The 24,529-nt window shown below is 39.7% G+C and overlaps 2 protein-coding genes across 2 annotated transcripts in view; one reads left to right on the forward strand and one right to left on the reverse strand.

Annotated features, from left to right (window-relative positions):
• Nucleotides 1-4,637, reverse strand: part of LOC145010765 (LEAF RUST 10 DISEASE-RESISTANCE LOCUS RECEPTOR-LIKE PROTEIN KINASE-like 2.1) — a 14,918-nt gene extending 10,281 nt beyond the window's left edge. Inside the window, exon 1 of the mRNA XM_078969295.1 lies at nucleotides 3,860-4,637. Coding sequence (XP_078825421.1) covers nucleotides 3,860-4,631 — 772 coding nt within the window. The 5' untranslated portion in view covers nucleotides 4,632-4,637. The remainder of the gene's footprint in view (nucleotides 1-3,859) is intronic.
• An 18,748-nt stretch (nucleotides 4,638-23,385) lies between these two features.
• Nucleotides 23,386-23,787, forward strand: LOC145010509 (uncharacterized). The gene has a single exon (XM_078969041.1). The coding sequence runs from the start codon at nucleotides 23,386-23,388 to the stop codon at nucleotides 23,785-23,787; it is 402 nt and encodes a 133-aa protein (XP_078825167.1).
• Nucleotides 23,788-24,529: the final 742 nt, after the last annotated feature.

A 24,529-nucleotide genomic window follows, 5' to 3' on the forward strand; every position in this document is an offset into this window, starting at 1 on the left:
AAAGTAGTTGTTGATACGCAAGAGTATAAGGCAAATAGAAGATAAGCACATAATCGCGACATTCATTACGCCATTCATGCTGATTTTGTGGAGCATGTTTATAGGGCTTATATTCAACCACCGACAGAGTGTGTGCGATGATTTGTTTGACGAATCAGATGATGGTTCGGATATATTCGTCGAGAGCGAGGATTCGGATGACGAAAATGACATTGATGAGAACGACAATAACGATGAGGTCGATGCCAAGGATAGTGATTACGAGTGGCGTATTTTGTTTTTTTTAATTGAGATATTATTTAGGTTTTCTAGGTTTTAGTTTTTTAATATTTGTTGTTCTCTAGTAGTTTTTTATTTTATTTTTGATATTGCTTATTTGAATGTATCTTTTAATGTTATTTTTAATTAATGAATTGGTTTTTATTTTTAATTAAAATTTATATTTATTATTCATTTAAAATTTTATAAATCATCAAAATCAATTAATTTTATTTAACAAAAAACAAAAAACAAAAAATAAAAAGTTTTCCATGATTTTTGGTAAGAGAAAGAAAAGCAGAAAAAAGAATCATGTGAGATGGAAAAAGTGTGAGGAGAGTTTCGACATCCACCTTGGTCTTAGTGGTGTAGGTACATCAGATAGCTTAATACATAGGCGGATCTACTACATTTATTGGGGTAGCCCGGGATACCCCTAAAAAAATTTAGTAGTGTAATTTTTTTTGAAATTTTTTTTTTCTTTACTGTGTATTATACGATTTTTTTTTTTTGTCAGGGATACCCATTTACTTATTGGGATACCCTTACATTGATCTGGATCCGCCACTGATCTAATACTTGATGCATAACTGGATGTAGAAAAAAAAAAAAAAAAAAAAAAAAAAAAAAAAAAAAAAAAAAAAACTCACATAAATAGGAGTTTGGTAAAATTATATTAAAAGGTTTTTGTGGAGTTCAACGCACCGTTTTGTTCATATTTGTACTCGACATTCTACGTTAGACAAGTAAGTTGGTAAACTTAGTCATCGTTATTTTTTATCAACTGCAAATTAAAAAATCTACAGAAATATCAGTGAAAACTAAGCAACCGACAAATCTAAACAGCATACCAAGCAGGAAACATCATCGAGCTAGGCAAATGCAAGAAGGGCTGGAGGAATCCAAATTGGACCAACACGTCCCACCAGAAGAAATTTCTTCCGCCGTCCACCCTAAGTTATATGGAGTGGTCACTACAAACTCACCGGAAAAGTGGTGCCACTTCTGCGCCACGTCACCTTCACCACCAACCCACTCCACTATGGAAATGGTTACCACTAACATCATTCACTTTTTTATTTTTTTATTTTCTTAACATTATGTTATATATATATATATATATATATATATATATATATATATATATATATATATATATATATATATATATATATATATATATATATATAGTTAAAGTTTTCATTGTCTAATTATTAGTATAATACACTTAATTTGTTATTTAAAATATAGTGATTTATCTGTGTGTGGGGCTGAGGGTTTAATTTAATTTAAATAGAAGTATAAGGGTATAATAAGATATAAAAAAATATTTCCAGGGACCATAGATGTAACTTCAATAAAAAAAGTAAAGGAAGCAAAGCAACGTTGGTGCTGCTACATATTTCCTATTGGTCGTCTTGCTTCGTCTTTGCACTCAGGCCACGCCCAAGTCACCAGCTCTTGGGGTGGTGCTCACGGGTCCTTTGGATGCCACGTAGGCGTTTCACGCGTTGGTTTTTATCGACTCCGGATAGCCTAAACTCCATTAAAAAAAACCCATCCAAAACAACTTCTCCAACGGCATCATTTCACTCCGGTTAAACTGATCATATGCAGTACTCGAAACCCTCACTTCAATCACACGCTCACAACACTCCACTACAGTAGTGCGTTGATTGTCAAAGAAACTATCGTCTTCCTCACCAGAACAATTAAATCTGTTCCTATTCGGAGTAGACCTAACCACATCCTCCGGACACGAAAAGTGTAACCCTAGAATCAGAGAATCATCGGGAGCGTAACTAAACACAATGTACCGGAACGTTGTGTTGACGATTTGGAGAGTGGTGACGTTGTCTTCTCTGCAAGTAACCGAATCCCTCAAGACCACAGTAAGAAGGACGACCATTTCCCCAAAACGGATAGCTAATATATGAGATTGCCTGACCACAAGTGTAGAGCCCAGTTGAACAGTCATAAAATTGCTGAATGTTTGCGAGAGAAAGAATTGGGAATAGAATGAAGATGATGAGTAAAGGAAACATCGTCGAAAAGATGTAGAGGTTGAGATGAAGATTGGGCAGATAAATTGAAGGTATGGATGGTCAATAGAAGTGTGGTAGGCTAGTAGCTTGAAATTTCCATGGAGAGAGATACTACTATTAAAAAAAAGGGAAAATGAATTATAAGCCCAACGAAGTTTCCAAACCATTCAAAAAACCCCAATTATGTTTTGTCTGTTCAATAAAACCCAACGAATTTAAGATTTTGTCTAAAAAGCCCAACTAAGTTACACTTCTCATTTATGGTCAACCGGCTAATAAAAGTCAACGAATGACATGACTTATGACGTGTAATTAAATATCAGAAAATGACTTGTAAGACCAACAAAGTTTCAAAACTGTTCACAAAACCCCAATCATGTTTTGTTGGTTGAAAAAAACCCAACGAACTTATGCTTTTGTTCAATTCACATTAGAGGCAACCAAATTCATTTGGTATACAACTAGTTGGAAAATTACATGACATTATATTTAATGAAATGGAATAAATAGATTAGAATTGCCCTTTATATATCGATTTAGCCCTAAACTTTTTTTTGGATGATCCTTCGTTCTAGATGCCTAAATCCAAGAAGAGCGTCCACATCCACAAGGGTTTTCATCATCAAATATCTTCTTTGTAGATATTGAGTTGGACATCAACGATTGAGAGAAAGAATAAGAAGTAGCTATTACAAGAGTTTGAACACAAACACCGTTTAAACCCTAAATCGATATATAAAGCGTAATTCAAATCTATTATTTCATGTTATTAAATATAATGTCATGTCATTTGCCAACTAGTTGTATACATAATGAATTTGGTTGACTCTAATGAGAATTGAACAAAAGCATAAGTTCGTTGGGTTTTTTTCAACAAACAAAACATGATTGAGGTTTTTTGAACGGATTTGAAACTTCGTTGGTCTTACAAGTCATTTTCTGATATTTAATTACACATCATAAGCCATGTCATTCGTTGATTTTTATTAGCCGGTTGACCCTAAATAAGAAGTGAACAAAGTATAAGTTAGTTGGGCTTTTTTAGACAGAATGTTAGTTCGTTGGGTTTTCTTGAACAGACAAAACATAATTGAGTTTTTTGAACGGTTTGAAAACTTCGTTAGGTTTATAAGTCATTTTCCCTTAAAAAAAACGTCTAGCTTGCTAGTTTTGACTTTTCGTATCGTTGACTATTCAATTTTAACTTGAATTTAAAGTTTACGATAAATTATATGAAAATGGAATGGGTTATTAATATTATTATTAAAGTTAAATTTATTTATATAATAATAGTTTCCTATTTTTTTTCTCATTTACATAATAAACATTGTAATTTATAACATATAAATATTAATTTTAATTTTAGCATCAAAAAAAAAAAAAAAAAGTCGGTTGAAACTACTAGTGTTATTAACTAGCAAAAGTTTTTTCCAGATTATCCGATATAATTTTGCCACGGCCCACGGCTGATAATGTCTTCCGAAGATGTAAATTTGCTGTTTTAACAGGGGTAGATATGGAATTTAACATGAAGCGAGGAGTTTCAACGAAGGTACCTTTACAATGAGCCATAGTGATCGCACCACCGGAGCAAAAACACATGAGCTCCGTCGTACTGTTATTATGACCGCAGCGCCCACCGGACTCCTCACACTTTTGGCAGTCCTCCATCCTCCCCCATTTTAGCTCAAATCCTTGTCTTAAGGCACTACTGAACTCCGTCTCCAGCGCCATTGTTGAACTGAATACATCGAACACCGTTGTTACCACCTCATCATCGCAGGAGTACACAGTCCAACTGAAATTCTCCGGCTCGTAATTCAAACCATTAACGCACGACTTATTAGTAGAGGTACTCAAACACGGTATTTCTCTTGCAAAATCTGGTACTCCGGTGCAATTAAAGTGAAAACTTAGGTTAACGTTTTGCCCCCAGAAATTGAAAGGCGAATCTCCCCAATCAATGCTATGGCGTACCCTCGGGCAGGCGACGGTGGGGACGACGGGAGAAACGTCGTAGTCCACAAGGACAATACTCTTAGATTCGTAGCTTATGCTAGCGATATAATAAGAATCGCTTCCGAAATAAAGAACTGGAACATTGTTGGAGCAATTGATCCCAAAACCTTCATAACCGCAGAACTGGGTAGGGGTTTCACTGTCGAGCCTCCAAAAAGGGTAACTGATTGTGATGTTTGCGCAACTGTATGAAAAGCAGCTGGGGTAACGCGTAACATTAGATTGATCGGCCATGGAGATAAAGAACAAGAAGGGGAAGAGGCTGAGGAGGAGGAGAGAGGAAGAAAGTGACTGGAGAAGGCAAAACATGTTTTTCGGAATGTTAAACTTGAAACGACGAGTACAAACACTGGGTTGTATTTATAACATGTGGAGAAGTCTGTTATTGCATTGTTTATTTATTATTGATTATTTATTTATTTTATTTTTTTGTTCATTAAGGTTGTGTCTGGCGCATCATACTTATCTGATAAGCTAAATTAATTTTTCGAGTTTTTTTTATGTTTCGTGTTTGGTAAGCAAAAGTAGTTTATAAACTAGGTTTTTGAAAAACTACTTAGACTAGTTTTTTAAGAGTTTTTTTTTTAATTTTCCAAATACAACCCTTAATTAATTATATACTCTTACATGTAATTTTTATGTAATTTTATATATAAAAAAATTATTTATAAGCATTTTCTATGATATTGTACCCACAGCTAAAAAGATTATATCATATTTTTTAATGCTCTAAATATAATAACTACATAGAATATTTATTGATAATTTTTGTATCCCCATCTAAAAATTTCTAGTTCCCCTCGTAGTTGGGGTAACTTAAATCAATTGATTGATCATCCATGGAAATGAAGAAAAGAGGAGATAGGAGGGATATGGAAAGAGAGAGGAGAAGGTTCGACATGGTTTTTGGAATGTTGAACAACTATAAAACACTCAGACTGTATTTATAACACAAGATAAAATTTTAGATTTGAGGGTTTCTCGTAAATTTCATACAAGACTAGGCTTTTACTTTTAGAGAGAGTTTCTACAAATTTGATTCGTCTACTGAAAAATGATACACACTTTTTGGAGTTTTTGGTTCATGTCGTTTGCGTTGTTATATTTGTTCTAAAACTGTCGATTCATTATTTTTAATATATTAAATTGTGAAGAGATCTATCCCTGGTGTTTGGAATAATCTGATATATATTTCGAGAATTTTGGGAGAGATGGTCCTCGACTTTTATCATTTCATATCAACCAAAATTGGGTCAGGGCAGAATACCCTGTTTTGGCTTGACAATTGGATTGGTGACGGAAATCTGGCTTTAAGGTTTCCTAACTTATATGTGACAACCCGATATTTCAACTCTTTGTAATGGCCTAATAGGTCAAGTATTGTAAACATTTTTAAGTTAATAAAATTAACTTTGATAATAAAATGTCCAAAAAGTTTCTATTTAAATTCTTCTATGTTTAAATCTCATTAAACCATGATCGTACGTAAAAAGAACGCCCAAATCCGACTTCGTATATTGAAGTTATGATTTTTCCAAGTTCAGCTTAGCAACAGACAGCTAAAAACTCGAAACGGAGATCGAGCGACATTTGGCCGGGATGACCTAAACGAGAATCGAAGGTCTCGACAATAGTATTTGAACGGTAAAAAGTCTGGCAAAAACCGACGTCAGATAAAGAAGTTATGAATTTTTAAAGAAATTCCTTAATCACGTCATTTTAATAAACAAATAATAAAAATAATTTCGGAATTTTCCAACGGAATCTAAACGAAAGTTGTAGATCGTAGTCTCACCTTCGCGGGGATATAAAGAACGTCGAAAACGGAGTTCGTATGAAGGAGATATGAATTTTTGAAGTTTGATAAATAATTTATATATAATTTTTATTAAAAATTCGATATTATCCGAAGAGGAGTCAGCCTAGGGCCGGGGTACGCGCCGCGTACTCGAGGGCACGGCCTCGGATCGTCCACGTCGCCCTATGCGAAGCTACCCGACCCGCCGTCCCATCCGACCCGCTCCATCCGAAATACGTAAGCGATGACGTACGGGTACGCACTGCGTACGCCCGTACGCCCCGCGTTCGGAGGCGGTTCAGCACCCCTATAAAAGGGATGCGAGCCTTTCCGAAAAAGTTGTTCATTTTCTCTCTTTCTCTCACGATCTTGCCTCGATTTCCGTGCCCGTTCAAACCCGAAGCTATGGTCTTTTTGCTCAAGTCCCGAAAGTCGATTTTACTCCCGAGAATCCCGAGAAAAATCCGTTTCCCGAGACGAAACTCTGCCCGGTTTTCGATCTCGCTATCTTCAAACTCCCAAGTGAGTTCATACCCCTTTATTCAACCTTTGAAATGCTTTTAAATGTTTTAAATACTTTATGGGGGGAATACAAGTTAAACACTTATAGTTATTGCTTCGATCACGTGTGATTGCATTAATCACATGTGATTAATAACTAGGAAACCAATGATTTTATCACTGTTCAAACTGTTTTACTTCAAAATGTTTTACAAACTCTTTTACTTATCAAATGCTTTATTGTAAACTTTGTTTTACTACCTATAAATTTGCATGCCCATATATGTATAGCTGTATAAATAATGTTTAAAGGGCTTAGGAAAGCCACCTGTCCTATTTCCTTTTCCTCGATTTGGATGTGGTCTGGTGGAATTTCGGGTGACCATCCGAGGGTCGTTTCAATATTAGTTATATATCATATATACATGTATAGACATAAAAGTACTTCCATACTCATACTTATCAGCACATCATTAGTAAGTTACCATCGGGGTAACACGGGATCATACTACTACAATTTCTAGATCAACGAGTCAGTTCATTCAGGAGTCAATACATATTACTAAGAGAACATATACAACGATACTAGAACAAGTAACATTATATTTCATATACACGAATACGTTAACAATTGTGATCCACTATATGGGAGCATGTCTTAATTCACATGACCCGAGTTGTAGCTAGAGTCTCTTGGAGGGAGAGCATGAGTTTGCGTATAGATCTATACTGGATTGACTATCCTACACCTCGCTGCTAGCTACAGTGGGACCGACAGGTCTGCGGGTGCCAAACGTCATACCTTATTTTTCGACTATACGTTGTCGATGTTACCAGTCGATAGTATGGTGCAATTTATCACACGATACCTTAATATAAACCCGGTTTAAGGTAGTTAGTACAGCAGTAGTTCATATAAAACAAAACTACCGTACTACAATAATTTACCCATTACATTTTGGTGATAACCTCACTTAAACTTTAATGTACAAACTATATTTTGTTAAATGATAGTTACACTTGGGAAATTACACACTTTTACATCAAACGAGCATACAAAACAGTTAAGCCTTGGTAGAGGGATACTTTAACAGAAAATATAGGTTTTTCTGAGAGATTTAAACTTTTACAAACACTTACATACATTTACAACTCATACTTACGACAGGTTCAAACGTTTTGATAACGAACCTCGACACTAAAATACTTATGAATTCACCAGCTTAATGCTGATAAACTCTTTCAAAATAACTTGTATTCTCAGGTCATCAGTAGTCAGGTACCGATGCTAGCTTTTGAGAAGATGGAGCGCATTCAAGACTCATCATATTATTTTGATTTAAATTATATCTTTGGTGTCTAAAACTGTACGGAACACGCTTGTATTAAAATTTTATATTTAATGCAATGGATGATGTTGTTTGTGATGGGTTTTAGCCATAAGAACTTTCCTATGTGCGTATGCAAAACCCTAATGCTTGGATCTAGGCTTTCTAATTAAACATGCTTTGAATCCAAGACTTCTAATGGCTAATTAGGTTAAATAACAACATTGAAACAGATCTAGAATCATACCTTTGAGTTCCTTGTTGATCTTGTTGTCTTGGAGCTTCTAGAGTCACAAATGTCACTCCTCTAATGGCTTACAAACACCAATAGCAAGCAAGATGATTTAGGAGAGAGGAGAGGGGAGGAATTCGGCCAGAGTATCTCTACTTTAGATGGTGTATCGAATTCCCTCACCCCTAGGGTCTATTTATACTTGTAGACTCCTTAAGGGTTACAACCTAAACCCTAATTGGATAATCTTCTCTTAAGGCTATCCAAATCCATTCCATAGATAACCCTATGGACGATTTTGGCTTATCCAAGCCCTAGAAATCGTCCATCCTATCTAGGATAAGGATTTATAGTCTAAAGTGTAACTATCAAACAATTGACAGTTTATAACCTCTTATTTAATTAATCTCTTTAAGTCACCAAATTAATTCCAATTAATCTATGACTTATATTAATCAAATAACCATATATTATTCCTTATAATATTTACTCTCTTTTAACAAATCATCCATCAAGTTGCTATGGTGAAGGCAACCCAAAAGGACCATGCACAACCGGATCAAATACTTGCCTAATATAGTTGCAGCCTTAGACACTATTCCAACAGTCTCCCACTTGGATAAGTCTAGTAACTATACAAGTACAATTCGGTTTGCAATCGTAGCTCTCAAAGATGCTGTCAACTCTGATCTAATCAATCTTGTCCTTTAGATAAGGGATCTTACAGTCCTCTGTTAGATATCATGCTGACAATCCTATGGAATGGTTAGTCAAGCATTTTATTTCTCGATCTCCGATTTATTTGACATAGAACTTAATCAAACACATCAATTCAGTTCTGACCGGGCCCGGCACATAAGTCAAATCAAATCATCGAGTGGCCAAGATATCTCTTCTACCCTCTTAGGATAAAATTTACAGATAAACTTCGACTTATATGTATTTACTTATTCATTAACCAACCATACACAACAATGCGTTTTATAACACCAAGTTACTGATGCGTTTTCGCATTATCAATGTACAATCAATTAACAAATAATAAACCATATATCTAGGTTTTAAGACTATATGATATTATCGTCTTGCGATCACCTTTTATATCGTATTCCATAAAGTGATTCCAGCAAGCGCGGGTTTATTCCAATGCTCAAAACCAGTTCATAAGCACTCATGAACGTTGCAGCAACCCTTGCTATGTCTAACACCATTTAGACATTCTACACACCAATTCATGACAATCTTCAGTCATATCTACTCCCAACATATGAACGATTGTGGACCATTTGAATAATTCGATTATTCCTAATAAACTCAATTATTCTGGAAGTCAAAACATGCAAAGTGAAACAATAGTTAAACAATTAACATGTGACAGTAACTTTACTCATAAATAAAACTCTTTTATTTAATCATCAAATGTTAATTACATTTATCTATTATACGTTTCTAATACTATCTAATCTATACTAATATCATCCTTCAGCCCAATACTCCTAGCATGCTGCAAGTGCTTAACCCTACTCAGTCCCTTCGTAAGCGGATCTGCTGGGTTATCTTCTGATGATATCCTCTTCACTACGAGTTGTCCTTCTTCTACACGATGTCTAATGAAGTGATATTTTCTGTCGATATGTCGAGATCTACCATGATCCCTCGGTTCCTTGGTCAAGGCAACCGCACCTTCGTTATCACAGAAAATCTCCATGGGCTCCTTTATGGCCGGCACAACTCCAAGATCACCAATGAAGTTCTTTAGCCATATTGCCTCCTTCGACGCTTCGCTCGCTGCGATGTACTCTGATTCACACGTTGAATCAGCTACGTTTTCCTGCTTGGAACTTTTCCATGTCACTGCTCCTCCATTTAGGGTAAAGACCCAGCCCGACTGTGAACGGTAGTTGTCCCTGTCAGTCTGAAAGCTGGCGTCACTATACCCTCGCACCTTCAAGTCATCACTCCCTCCAAGGACTAAGAACCATTCTTTCGTCCTCCGAAGGTACTTAAGGATGTTCTTCACCGCAATCCAATGTGCTTTGCCAGGGTTCCCTTGATATCTGCTAACCATGCTCAAAGCGAAGGCTACATCAGGGCGAGTACAAGTCATAGTGTTCATGATTGAGCCAACTGCGGAAGCGTATGGTACTCGGCTCATTTCTGCTATCTCAGCTTCGGTACTCGGACTTTGAGTCTTACTCAGCTTGGCATTTCCTTGTATTGGTAATTCTCCCTTCTTTGAGTTTTCCATACTAAAACGTTTTAGTACCTTCTCTAAGTAAGTATTCTGACTAAGTCCAATTAGTCTCTTACTTCTTTCTCTTACTATCCTTATTCCCAAAATGTAAGAAGCCTCTCCGAGGTCCTTCATAGCGAAGCACTTCCCGAGCCAGGACTTAACCTCCTGCAGAGTCGGGATGTCGTTCCCTATGAGTAATATGTCATCGACATATAGAACGAGAAAGCTTACTATACTCCCACTGGCTTTGACATATACACAAGATTCGTCTTCGCTTCGTACAAATCCAAACTCTTTGACTTTCTCATCGAAGCAAAGATTCCATCTGCGAGACGCTTGCTTAAGTCCATAAATGGACTTCTCAAGCTTACACACTCTATTCGGATGCTTCGGATCCACAAACCCCTCTGGCTGAGCCATGTAAACATCCTCAGCCAACTTTCCGTTAAGGAAAGCGGTCTTGACATCCATTTGCCAAATCTCATAATCATGAAATGCGGCAATTTCTAGCATCACTCTAATAGATTTAATCTTCGCAACTGGTGAGAAGGTCTCATCATAGTCAACTCCGGGAGTTTGAGTAAAGCCCTTCGTGACCAATCGCGCTTTATATGTGTGTACATTCCCATCCACGTCAGTCTTCTTCTTGAAGATCCATTTGCACCCAACGGTCTTACGTTCGGGCACATAATCAACCAAATTCCAAACTTGGTTATCGTACATGGATTGGATCTCGCTATCCATTGCCTCTTTCCATTTCGCAGACTCCGGGCCTGCCATGGCCTCCTTATAGCTATTAGGTTCATCAAGATTTACTAGTGTACCATCACTAATATACGTGTCCCCTTCGGTAGTAATATGAAAACCATAAAACTGGGGGTGAACTCTAACTCTATCGGAACGTCTGAGAGGTAAGGATTCGTCAATCGGTTCAACCGGAGTTTCCTCCTCGGGTTGAATGCCAGCGGTAGAGGTTCCTTCATCTATCGACTCTTGAATTTCTTCAAGTTCGATTTGCCTCCCACTGTCTCCTTGGCTTATGAGTTCTCGCTCTCGGAAAACTCCTCTCCTCGCAACAAAGACAACATTGTCTTTCGGTCTATAGAAGAGATATCCAAAGGATGTTTGCGGGTAGCCGATGAAAATACATCGCTCACTTCGAGGTTCAAGCTTGTCGTGAGTATCTCGTCTTACGAAAGCCTTGCAACCCCAAACCTTGATATGTGCCAACGAGGGAGCTTTCCCCGTCCACATCTCGTGAGGTGTTTTGGCAACCTTCTTAGTAGGGACTCGGTTAAGGATATGGGCGGCAGTCTCTAAGGCATACCCCCAAAAGAAGATAGGTAGTGAAGCACGACTCATCATAGAGCGAACCATATCCAATAAGGTCCGATTACGCCTTTCTGCCACACCATTCAACTGCGGTGTCCTAGGAGTTGCGAAACTATTCCACACTCCTTGAGATAATTGTGGAATTCAAGACTTAGGTACTCTCCTCCTCGATCGGATCGAAGCATCTTGATTTTCCTGCCCAATTGATTCTCCACTTCATTCTTGAACTCTTTGAACTTTTCAAAGGTGTCTGACTTTTGCTTGATTAAGTAGATATACCCATATCTACTATAGTCATCGCTAAAAGTCACATAGAAGCGGTTCCCATCCTTCGTGGTTGATCTAAAGGGTCCACATACATCGTTATGTATTAGGTCCAATAGCCCCTCACCCCTTTCACAAGTACTCGTGAAGGGTGACTTAGTCATCTTTCCAAGTAAACAAGACTCGCATGTGTCATCTTCCCTAAGGTCGAATGACTCCAACACTCCATCCTTTTGGAGTTGGGCTATGCGTTTCTTGTTGACATGTCCAAGACGGCAATGCCACAAGGATGATTTATCCATACTAGTGGAAGAATGAATATTCAAAACATCATTTCCTAAGTTATCAACAATCATAACAGTTTCATATATTCCATTACATGGTATAGCTTCATAGTAAAAGACACCATTTAGATAAGTCAAAATAGAACCATTCTCATTATTAAAAGAAAATCTAAATCCTTGTCTATATAAACCATGAAATGAAATGATGTTTCTAGCCATTTCTGGCGAATAGCAACAATTGTTCAAATCTAAAACCAAACTATTCCTAAGCACTAAAGAATACACTCCAATCTTGGTCACAGGCGACGATCTTCTGTTCCCCATGATTAGATTGATCCTTCCTTGCTCTACATCCCTACTTCTTCTTAGTCCCTGCACATTAGAATAAATGTGATAACCACAACCGGTATCAAGAACCCAAGAAATAGCATGATTAGAATCGTTAGATTTGATTGTGTATATACCTGCGAAAGATGGCTTGATCTTTCCTTCCTTGATCACTTGCAGGTAATCCGGGCAGCTTCTCTTCCAATGCCCTATCTTGTGGCAGTGGTGGCACTCTGCCTCCTTTGGGTTGGAGCAGGGCTTAGCGGGATCAACTTTGGTCCCACTAGAAAAGGCACCATCTCGGGCTTTCACCTTGCGATAGTTATTCGATGAAGCTTTCCTCTTCTTTCCTTTCCCTTGACCAATAGCCAAGACAGGAGCAGCGGATGGATTGGGAGTTGGTGCAACAGACTTGTCCTTGAAGTTGCTCTCAGCGACCCTCAAGAGACCTTGGAGTTTGCTTAGGGTGACCTCTTCTTTATTCATGTGGTAGGTCATCCTAAATTGGTTGTACATTGGAGGCAAAGAGTGAAGCACCATGTCGATCGCCAAGTCTTCACCGAAGTCAACATTTAACTTGCGAAGGCGGTCGACATACCTTTGCATCTTTTGCAGGTGCACGGTAAGAGATTCTCCATGACCCATCTTAGCGGAGATCATGTTAGTGAAAATCTCATAACGCTCTTGTCTCGCGTTTTGGTGGTATCTCTCCAACAAGTCTTGATGCATCTCGTATGGATACATGTCCTCGTAGGACTTGTTGAATTCGGAGTTCATGGTGGCGATCATGATGCAATGTACCTTCGTTGCATCTCGCTCATGAGTTTCAAAGGCGGTGATTTCTTCGGGAGTAGCAACTTCGGGGTTGATTTTCTCGAGCTTTTCATCGAGGACATACTCTTTATCCTCATAGCGAGCAATGGTGCGAATGTATCTTATCCATTCGCTAAAGTTCGTTCCATCGAAGGTGACCTTTTGGCAAAGGCTCATCAACGTGAAAGAACTAGCAGCAGCGTTGTTTGCGTTCGACATCTTCAATTAGAAAAGGACAAAGATAGATTAGAATAAGAATCCCTAATTATCACCCAATAAGAAAAATTAGGGCTAGGATCCAACAATAACATTTGCATACTAGAAAAGGGATGCCGTAATCTAACATGCAAATAAATTGAAGGTAAGTGAATGACGATTCACTAATTCTCCATCACAAAACTTAAACTATTAGTCCTAAGTGTTTTTGAGAATTCCTAGATTCGGATGAGATTCATTGAACTATTCAATGGCATGTTTAAATCTCGATATGCCCCTCTCGTTTGTGACTGGGATGCCGAGGATCACAAAGCGGGTGTGAATTACCATGCAAATTCACATGGTGCCTTCATTGTTACGATCACCTATTCGATGTGCCGGTAAACCACACACGCTCCATCGAACTATGATAAACAATGAATCACCCTTTGCCACCTTCGCTTAGAACCAATTAGTGTGCTGGTAAACCACACACGCTCCACTAACTTCTTAGCAAGGTGCAAAGTGTAATTTCATGGGATTGCATCAATTCACTTTTCCTAAAGTAACTAAGATTGGGAAATTTTTTAAAACGTGTAGTTACTTTGTATTTCTTATTATACTTTTAATGAGAGGATGAGATTGCCCTATCCTACCCGTTCGGCTAACGACCCTCCACCAATCAAGCAAGCGGTGGGTGTGAGTGTACACCCATTAAGCGCCATTTTATAGGCCGCAACCTTATACCCACCTTATAGATCGGCTTCGTGAATGAGGCCTACTAACGGTAAGACTAGCATTTAGTTATACATATATATATTATTCTAGTAATATATCTTTAAGTCACCAAATTAATTCCAATTAATCTATGACTTATACTAATCAAATAACCATATATTATTCCTTATAATATTTACTCTCTTTTAACAAATCATCCATCAAGTTGCTATGGTGAAGGCAACCCAAAAGGACCATGCACAACCGGATCAAATACTTGCCTAATATAGTTGCAGCCTTAGACACTATTCCAACAGTTTGCTTATTTACATTTACTGTGTTGTGATACTTTACATGACGTCCTCCGCCCCAGAACGTTTCCGCCATTCTTGGTTTTGGGGTGTGACAGATTGGTATCAGAGCATTGTTTATAGTGAAGCAAGTATATCAACCCATAAAAGATATACTAAACTATAAACCCATTTGGGATTAAAACACTCTGACCAAGAGTCTATACTTTAAATACTAAAATAGTTAATTAAGTGTACTAGTCTTCATTCATACTAAAACCAGTGTCACAACGACAAGAACAAGAGTATTACGATTGTTAAATATCACAGGTAAGCTAGGGGATGTATGGTCAGTCCTGGGAATGGCATAGCCTGATCAACTATGCTGGTCCGAGGAGTGATTAGCATATGCCCTAGAATAGTTGTGATGTGTTAACAAGTCTAAAAACTTACCAACAATGCCACAAAAAGATCAGTGGAACTTAAACTTAAAATACTATAGGTGTCTTTTGTGCTATTAACTACATACATACTATATTTTTATACCTATCTTCTCGCGTAGATTTAAATGGTTGGATTCCATCACGACGACCCGTACTTTCCAAATGAAGGCAACATAGGAATGCTCGAAGCAGAGTCTGACAATGAACACCAAATTCCGTTGGATGATCATCAAGCTGAAGGCTTCTCAGATGGATCAGACTCTGAGCCTGAAGTCAACAACCTACCGCTCGTAGGTCAACCCCCGAACAACAATCCTCGACCAGCTTTTACAAGTCCTACTCCCTTATGGGCAAACAACTTGAATCGTTGGAGTGATGAACAGGGTCAACCCTTACCATACTTTGGGGACCGAAGCTTTTACAACGTCAGCAATGGTGGCTCTGCTGACCGAGCCCTGCCTGTCATTATCCGCAGAATAGCTCGTAATGTCGAGCAAGGTCGAGCAGCCATCAACCGAGTCATGGAGATTGATGCCAACTCAGGTGTCAACACAGTCCGCATCCGCCGTCTTGAAGAAGACATGGAACGGACCCGGAGAACAAATGAAACCCTACAGCAACATCTGGTTGCCTCTCAAGCTGAAGTCATGGAACTCCGAGCTCGTCAAAGTGCTCAAGAGCAACACCTTCAAGAGGTGGTCCGTCAAATGAGAGACGTTAGGGTTCTCCCGAGAAATATTCATCGCCGTTAGATGATGTCTAGTACATCATTATCTTTTGGGTTAAGGATTAGCCTTTAACATCTGTGCTCTAAGTAGCACTTGTCTGTAAAATATTCCTAACTTTCAGTACTCTAATTAGGAATCTAAGAACTGTCAAACTTTTCTATATGGTATGATGTAAGACCTACTGTTAGGTCGATTTTTCCTTGAACTTATTACATCAGTAATACCAGTATTATTGAAATCTATCTAAATTGTGGGAAAAATCTATACACTTGTGTTTTCCTACTAATATTTCTTGTTGTGATTTCAAACACTCATTCAACTGTTGGGCTATGGTTAGTTAGTCCATGTATCACTCTCACGTTGCTTACAAAATGATTCTTACCATTTTTCTTACCTTTATAAACTTATAGCTGAAAGATGCCTCCTCGCAAATCTCCCAGGAATAATCCTGCACCACCACCTCCTCCGCCTCCGGTCATCGATACTGCAGCCCTAAATGCTGCCGTAGCTGCAGCAGTGGCAACTGCCATGGCTCAGTATCACTCTTCTGATGCTAGCAGAGGTGGAACCCCTGTGGAATCAATCCCGGTTGAAACCCCTGTGCGCTCGAGAGAGTGCTCTTACAAGGATTTCACCAACTGCAAGCCGAAGTCTTTTCATGGGACCGGCGGAGTCATTGCTCTCTCACAATGGTTCGAGAAGACTGAAGCGGTCTTCGAAATTTGTTCATGCCCGGCTGCGAGCAAAGTGAAATATGCCGCATGCACCTTTGAAGGAAAGGCCCTGACGTGGTGGAACGGCCACGTTAAATCTCTAACTCTCATCGTAGCCAACGACATAGGCTGGGAAACGATGAAAGACCTCATGATTGAGGAATACTGCCCGAGGGGCGAGATCCAGAAACTAGAGCAGGAGCTTTGGAGCCTGACCATGAAGGGCACCAATATTGTTGCTTATACCGCCAGATTCAGCGAACTGGTGGCCCTCTGCCCTAATATGGTTCCCACTGAAGGGAAAAAGATCGAAAGGTACATATGGGGGCTTGTGCTTCCGTATCAGGGGAATGTTCTAGCATCAAACCCCGCTACCTTCGACAGTGCCAAACGATTGGCACAACGACTCATTGACCATGGAGTCAAAACCCCTGCAACCACAACCACGCTAGCCATCCCGGAACTCTCCAAACCCGCTGATACTAAGCGGAAATTCTGGGATGAAAAGAAGAAGCAACAGGCTGCCAAAAAGCAGCAAATTGTGGCAATACATGCCGCAATAACCCCTGCTGCTGCTACTACTACTCCAGTGGGTGGGTATGCTAGAAGTTCGCCCAAGTGCAACAAATGCAACTACCACCACAATGGCCCCTGCTATGAAATGCAGTGCTCTAACTGCCACAGGAGAGGACACACAGTTCGTTTCTGTAAATCTCCGGCGAGACCGATCGCCCAAGTCCCTGGCTCTGGCGCGAGCCCGACCTGCTATGGATGTGGCGAAACAGGCCACTATAAGAGGGACTGCCCCAAGGCGAAAAATGCTGGCGGAGCAGGGAGGGTACTAGCGATAGGCCACGGAGAAGCAGTTGCTGACCCGACAGTGGTGACTGGTACGTTCCTCCTCGATGAATCCTATGCATGCATTCTTTTCGATAGTGGAGCGGAGCGAAGCTTCGTAAACCATAAATTTACTCGCATGCTTAATCAACCACCACACGCACTCAAAGAACTATTCACAGTAGAAATGGCTAATGGAAAAACTGAAAGTACGAGTAGCATATATTTAGGTTGTACCCTAACTCTAGATAACCATTCATTCCCAATCGACCTCATGCCAGTCTCAATAAAAAGTTTCGACGTTATCATTGGCATGGATTGGTTAAGCCTTCATCGCGCCGACATCATGTGCTACGAGAAAGCAGTCCGTTTAAACCTTCCGTCTAACGAAACTCTTATAGTCTATGGCGACAAACCCAGTGCAAGTCTTCGCATCATATCAAGTATTCAAGCATAGAAGTATCTGCGTAAGGAATACCATGCATTCCTTGCTCACGTCGTCGACACGAGCCTCGAAACGAAAGGACTAAAGAACATCCCTGTAGTGAGCGACTTCCCCGACATTTTCCCAGAAGAACTACCCGGGTTACCTCCGCAACGACAGGTCGAGTTCAGAATCGACTTAGTCCCAGGAGCTACCCCAGTAGCCAAGTCGCCCTACCATTTAGCACTAGCTGAGATGCAGGAACTCTCTGGTCAACTTAACGAACTGCTCAGCAAGGGCTTCATAAGACCAAGCTTCTCACCATGGGGAGCACCGGTCTTGTTCGTTAAGAAGAAAGACGGATCATTCCGTATGTGTATCGACTACAGAGAACTCAACAAACTGACGGTCAAAAATCGTTACCCTCTGCCTCGCATAAATGATCTATTTGACCAACTGCAAGGGGCGAACTATTTTTCTAAGATTGATCTGAGATCCGGATATCACCAGTTACGGGTACTAGAGGAGGATGTTCCAAAGACAGCCTTCCGAACTCGTTACGGACACTACGAGTTCATGGTGATGCCATTCGGATTGACCAATACGCCAGCAGTCTTCATGGATCTGATGAATAGAGTATGCTGACCTTATTTGGATCAGTTCGTCATCGTTTTCATTGACGACATCCTGATCTACTCCCGAAGTAAGAAAGAGCATGGCGATCACCTGCGACAAGTTCTAGAGACATTACGAAAAGAGAAGCTTTATGCGAAGTTCAAGAAATGTGAATTTTGGATCCGGAGAGTTGAATTCTTAGGACACGTGGTAAGCGAAGAGGGAATCCATGTGGACCCATCCAAAATTAAAGCCATTGAGAACTGGTCAGCACCTAAGACGCCGAAAGAAATTCGTCAATTTCTAGGTCTTGCTGGCTACTACCGCAGATTCATTCAGAACTTCTCTCGAATAGCGAAACCTCTTACAACCCTAACCCAGAAAGGCGTGGTCTTTGACTGGGAAGAGAAACAAGAAAGAGCATTCCAAACACTCAAACAAGCCTTGTGCACCGCACCAATACTATCCCTTCCCGAAGGAATAGAAGACTTCGTAGTCTATTGCGATGCATCGAACCAAGGGCTCGGGTGTGTTCTGATGCAGCGAGGTAAGGTCATCGCCTACGCCTCGAGACAGTTGAAGACACACGAGGTTAACTACATGACCCACGATCTTGAACTAGGAGCAGTGGTGTTTGCTCTGAAGATCTGGAGACATTACTTGTATGGAACGAAGAGCACTATCTTTACCGACCACAAGAGTTTACAACACATTTTCGATCAAAAGGAGCTCAACATGAGACAACGACGGTGGGTCGAGCTACTCAGTGATTACGAATGCGATATTCGTTATCATCCGGGTAAAGCCAACGTAGTAGCAGACGCCCTAAGTCGGAAGGAATATTCTGGTCGCAAAATCAAGTCATTATCAATAACGATCCATTCACACTTGTCTAATCAAATTCAGGCGGCCCAACTTGAAGCCATGAAACCTGAAAAGGTGACAAGTGAATCCCTCAGAGGAATGGACAAGAATTTAGAAGCCAAGGGTGACGGAGCCTTATATTTCATGGATCGGATCTGGACACCGAAACACGGTGGTTTCCGAGACTTGGTCATGACCGAGGCGCACAACACTCGGTATTCCGTCCACCCAGGTTCAGATAAGATGTATCTGGATCTTAAAAAGCTATATTGGTGGCCTAATATGAAAGCAAAGATTGCTACCTTCGTGAGTAAATGCCTTACTTGCGCAAAGGTTAAGGTCGAGTACCAGAAGCCCTCTGGTTTATTGCAACAACCAGAGATCCCAGAATGGAAGTGGGAGCGGATCACTATGGATTTCATAACCAAGTTGCCCAAGACAGCGGGTGGACTTGATACCATATGGGTCATCGTCGATAGATTGACCAAGTCTGCACACTTCCTACCTATCAAAGAAACTGACAAGATGGAGAAACTTACGAGAACATACATTAGGGAAATCATACGGCTACATGGTGTACCTATGTCCATTATCTCCGATAGAGATAGTAGGTTTACCTCAAGATTTTGGCAATCACTACAACATTCCCTAGGAACAAGGCTAGACATGAGCACAGCCTACCATCCTCAGACCGACGGACAGAGTGAGAGGACCATCCAAACACTAGAAGATATGTTGCGAGCCTGCGTGATTAACTTTGGGAAGGCATGGGATACTCATTTACCCCTTGTCGAGTTTTCCTATAATAACAGTTATCACATGAGCATCAAGGATGCTCCATTTGAAGCCCTCTACGGCCGAAAGTGCAGATCCCCTCTGTGCTGGGCTGAGGTGGGTGATACCCAACTAGAAAGGGGGCAAGCTTCCGACATTACTCTTACCGGTCCGGAAATCATTCGGGAAACGACAGAGAAAATCGTTCAAATCCGTGAACGATTGAAAGCCTCTAGAGACCGACAGAAGAGCTACGCAGATAAACGAAGGAAACCTTTGGAATTTCAGGTGGGAGACCGAGTCCTTCTCAAAGTCTCACCCTGGAAGGGCTTGATACGCTTCGGCAAGCGTGGGAAACTTAATCCGTGGTACATAGGGCCTTTCGAAATTCTTGCAAGAGTCGGCCCCGTAGCTTACAAACTCGATCTACCTGGCGCACTTCGTAACGTACATTCTACATTCCACGTATCTAACTTGAAAAAGTGTCTATCCGACGAGACTCTCGTAATCCCACTCGACGAGATCGAGATCAACGAGAGCCTCAATTTTGTAGAAGAACCAGTAGAAATCATGGACCGAGAGGTCAAGCAAATAAAACAAAGTTGCATACCCATCATGAAGGTTCGCTGGAACGCTAAGCGGGGACCTGAATTCACATAGGAACGCGAAGATCAGATGCAACACAAGTACCCACATCTATTTCCCTAATCCACGAGTGTTCTCTTACTTTGAATTTCGGGATGAAATTCCCTCTAACGGGGGATGATGTGACAACCCGATATTTCAACTCTTTGTAATGGCCTAATAGGTCAAGTATTGTAAACATTTTTAAGTTAATAAAATTAACTTTGATAATAAAATGTCCAAAAAGTTTCTATTTAAATTCTTCTATGTTTAAATCTCATTAAACCATGATCGTACGTAAAAAGAACGCCCAAATCCGACTTCGTATATTGAAGTTATGATTTTTCCAAGTTCAGCTTAGCAACAGACAACTAAAAACTCGAAACGGAGATCGAGCAACATTTGGCCGGGATGACCTAAACGAGAATCGAAGGTCTCGACAATAGTATTTGAACGGTAAAAAGTCTGGAAAAAACCGACGTCAGATAAAGAAGTTATGAATTTTTAAAGAAATTCCTTAATCACGTCATTTTAATAAACAAATAATAAAAATAATTTCGGAATTTTCCAACGGAATCTAAACGAAAGTTGTAGATCGTAGTCTCACCTTCGCGGGGATATAAAGAACGTCGAAAACGGAGTTCGTATGAAGGAGATATGAATTTTTGAAGTTTGATAAATAATTTATATATAATTTTTATTAAAAATTCGATATTATCCGAAGAGGAGTCAGCCTAGGGCTGGGGTACGCGCCGCGTACTCGAGGGCACGGCCTCGGATCGTCCACGTCGCCCTATGCGAAGCTACCCGACCCGCCGTCCCATCCGACCCGCTCCATCCGAAATACGTAAGCGATGACGTACGGGTACGCACTGCGTACGCCCGTACGCCCCGCGTTCGGAGGCGGTTCAGCACCCCTATAAAAGGGATGCGAGCCTTTCCGAAAAAGTTGTTCATTTTCTCTCTTTCTCTCACGATCTTGCCTCGATTTCCGTGCCCGTTCAAACCCGAAGCTATGGTCTTTTTGCTCAAGTCCCGAAAGTCGATTTTACTCCCGAGAATCCCGAGAAAAATCCGTTTCCCGAGACGAAACTCTGCCCGGTTTTCGATCTCGCTATCTTCAAACTCCCAAGTGAGTTCATACCCCTTTATTCAACCTTTGAAATGCTTTTAAATGTTTTAAATACTTTATGGGGGGAATACAAGTTAAACACTTATAGTTATTGCTTCGATCACGTGTGATTGCATTAATCACATGTGATTAATAACTAGGAAACCAATGATTTTATCACTGTTCAAACTGTTTTACTTCAAAATGTTTTACAAACTCTTTTACTTATCAAATGCTTTATTGTAAACTTTGTTTTACTACCTATAAATTTGCATGCCCATATATGTATAGCTGTATAAATAATGTTTAAAGGGCTTAGGAAAGCCACCTGTCCTATTTCCTTTTCCTCGATTTGGATGTGGTCTGGTGGAATTTCGGGTGACCATCCGAGGGTCGTTTCAATATTAGTTATATATCATATATACATGTATAGACATAAAAGTACTTCCATATTCATACTTATCAGCACATCATTAGTAAGTTACCATCGGGGTAACACGGGATCATACTACTACAATTTCTAGATCAACGAGTCAGTTCATTCAGGAGTCAATACTTATTACTAAGAGAACATATACAACGATACTAGAACAAGTAACATTACATTGCATATACACGAATACGTTAACAATTGTGATCCACTGTATGGGAGCATGTCTTAATTGACATGACCCGAGTTGTAGCCAGAGTCTCTTGGAGGGAGAGCGTGAGTTTGCGTATAGATCTATACTGGATTGACTATCCTACACCTCGCTGCTAGCTACAGTGGGACCGACAGGTCTGCGGGTGCCAAACGTCATACCTTATTTTTCGACTATACGTTGTCGATGTTACCAGTCGATAGTATGGTGCAAATTATCACACGATACCTTAATATAAACCCGGTTTAAGGTAGTTAGTAGAGCAGTAGTTCATATAAAACAAAACTACCGTACTACAATAATTTACCCATTACATTTTGGTGATAACCTCACTTAAACTTTAATGTACAAACTATATTTTGTTAAATGATAGTTACACTTGGGAAATTACACACTTTTACATCAAACGAGCATACAAAACAATTAAGCCTTGGTAGAGGGCTACTTTAACAGAAAATATAGGTTTTTCTGAGAGATTTAAATTTTTACAAACACTTACATACATTTACAACTCATACTTGCGACAGGTTCAAACGTTTTGATAATGAACCTCGACACTAAAATACTTATGAATTCACTAGCTTAATGCTGATAAACTCTTTCAAAATAACTTGTATTCTCAGGTCATCAGTAGTCAGGTACCGATGCTAGCTTTTGAGAAGATGGAGCGCATTCAAGACTCATCATATTATTTTGATTTAAATTATATCTTTGGTGTCTAAAACTGTACGGAACACGCTTGTATTAAAATTTTATATTTAACGCAATGGATGATGTTGTTTGCTTATTTACATTTACTGTGTTGTGATACTTTACATGACGTCCTCCGCCCCAGAACGTTTCCGCCATTCTTAGTTTTGGGGTGTGACATTATATGTCTTGGATAAACGTAAGTCTTGTTTTCTGGCAGAAAGATTTTCTTCGAATGGTTTTTTATGGGCTTGGAGGAAAAATCCCAACCTTCCCGTGGAGATGGCAGAACTGGCACAACTCTGTCGGCTCCTCGATGGGGTTACCTTGTCCTCGGATCCTAACTCTTGGAAATCCAAGATTTCTAGTGATGGGCAGTTCTATGTTAGAGACATTCGTAAGCTCATCGACTCCAAAGTCACCGTTGGGACTAATAGTACAACCGTTTGGGTAAATCTTGTCCCCTTAAAAATAATATGCTTTGTTTGGAGGGCTAGTTTGGATGGTATCCCTTCCTCCATGGCTCTTTCAAGGAGGGGTGTGGGTGTTGCTTCTACCAGGTGTCTCTTTTGCATTAATGGTGTGGATGATACGGATCACTTGCTTATTGCTTGCGATCTCACCAAGGAGGTGTTCAAGTGGATTTTTAAGTGGTGTGATGTCCCTTTCGTCTCCTTCTCTTAAGCTTTGAATTTTGCTGCTAAGTGGGGAAACTGCCCAAAAAAAAGGAAGATCTTTCTTGCCATATTGTACGGAGGTCTGTGGTGTATTTGGATAGGCTTTTTAATCAGGTGCCTACAACCATTTCTAAAGTTGTGGACAACATTATAACTATGGTCTTTGGGTGGGTTAAGCATAAGGGTAATTTTGGCAATTGTAGTTGGGCGAATTGGTGTTGTTCCCCGTTTAGTGTCTTGTAGTTTTGCCCCCGGGGGGGGGGGGGGGGGGGGGGGGGGGGAGGGGGGTGTTGTTTTGGGGTTGTGATTTAGCTTAGTTGTTTGCCAAGTCTTTTCCTTGTAAGGCTTCGGCCCTTGTTTCTTTTTTATAAAATTTCGCCGAAATTGTGAATTTCTAAAAAGAAATTATGAAATTGAGAAGATGCGTGGATGTGGTTGTATGTCACCCCAATATTATTTTTCTTTTTATTGTTCCCTCGTGAAAGTAATGGGATCACACTTTATATATATATATATATATATATATATATATATATATATATATATATATATATATATATATATATATATATATATATATATATATATATAATGGTGGGTCATTTGGATTTTAAAATAATATCTTAAAAAACAAGGAGATAGAATGTAGATCTTTAGATCTAATTTCAATGGTAAAAATAGTGATCCTTGTAATTAAAAACCAACCGATCAAAATGCAAGGTTTAAATGTTGAAGCCTTAAAGGAAACA

The sequence above is a fragment of the Lactuca saligna genome, chromosome 8 (genome assembly GCF_052625555.1).
Source record: "Lactuca saligna cultivar CGN05327 chromosome 8, ASM5262555v1, whole genome shotgun sequence".
In the NCBI taxonomy this organism is placed as follows: Eukaryota; Viridiplantae; Streptophyta; class Magnoliopsida; order Asterales; family Asteraceae; genus Lactuca; species Lactuca saligna.

Coding starts and splice junctions, on each gene's coding strand:
- LOC145010509 (XM_078969041.1), top strand. CDS start 23,386: ATGGCAGAACTGGCACAACTCTGTCGGCTCCTCGATGGGGTTACCTTG.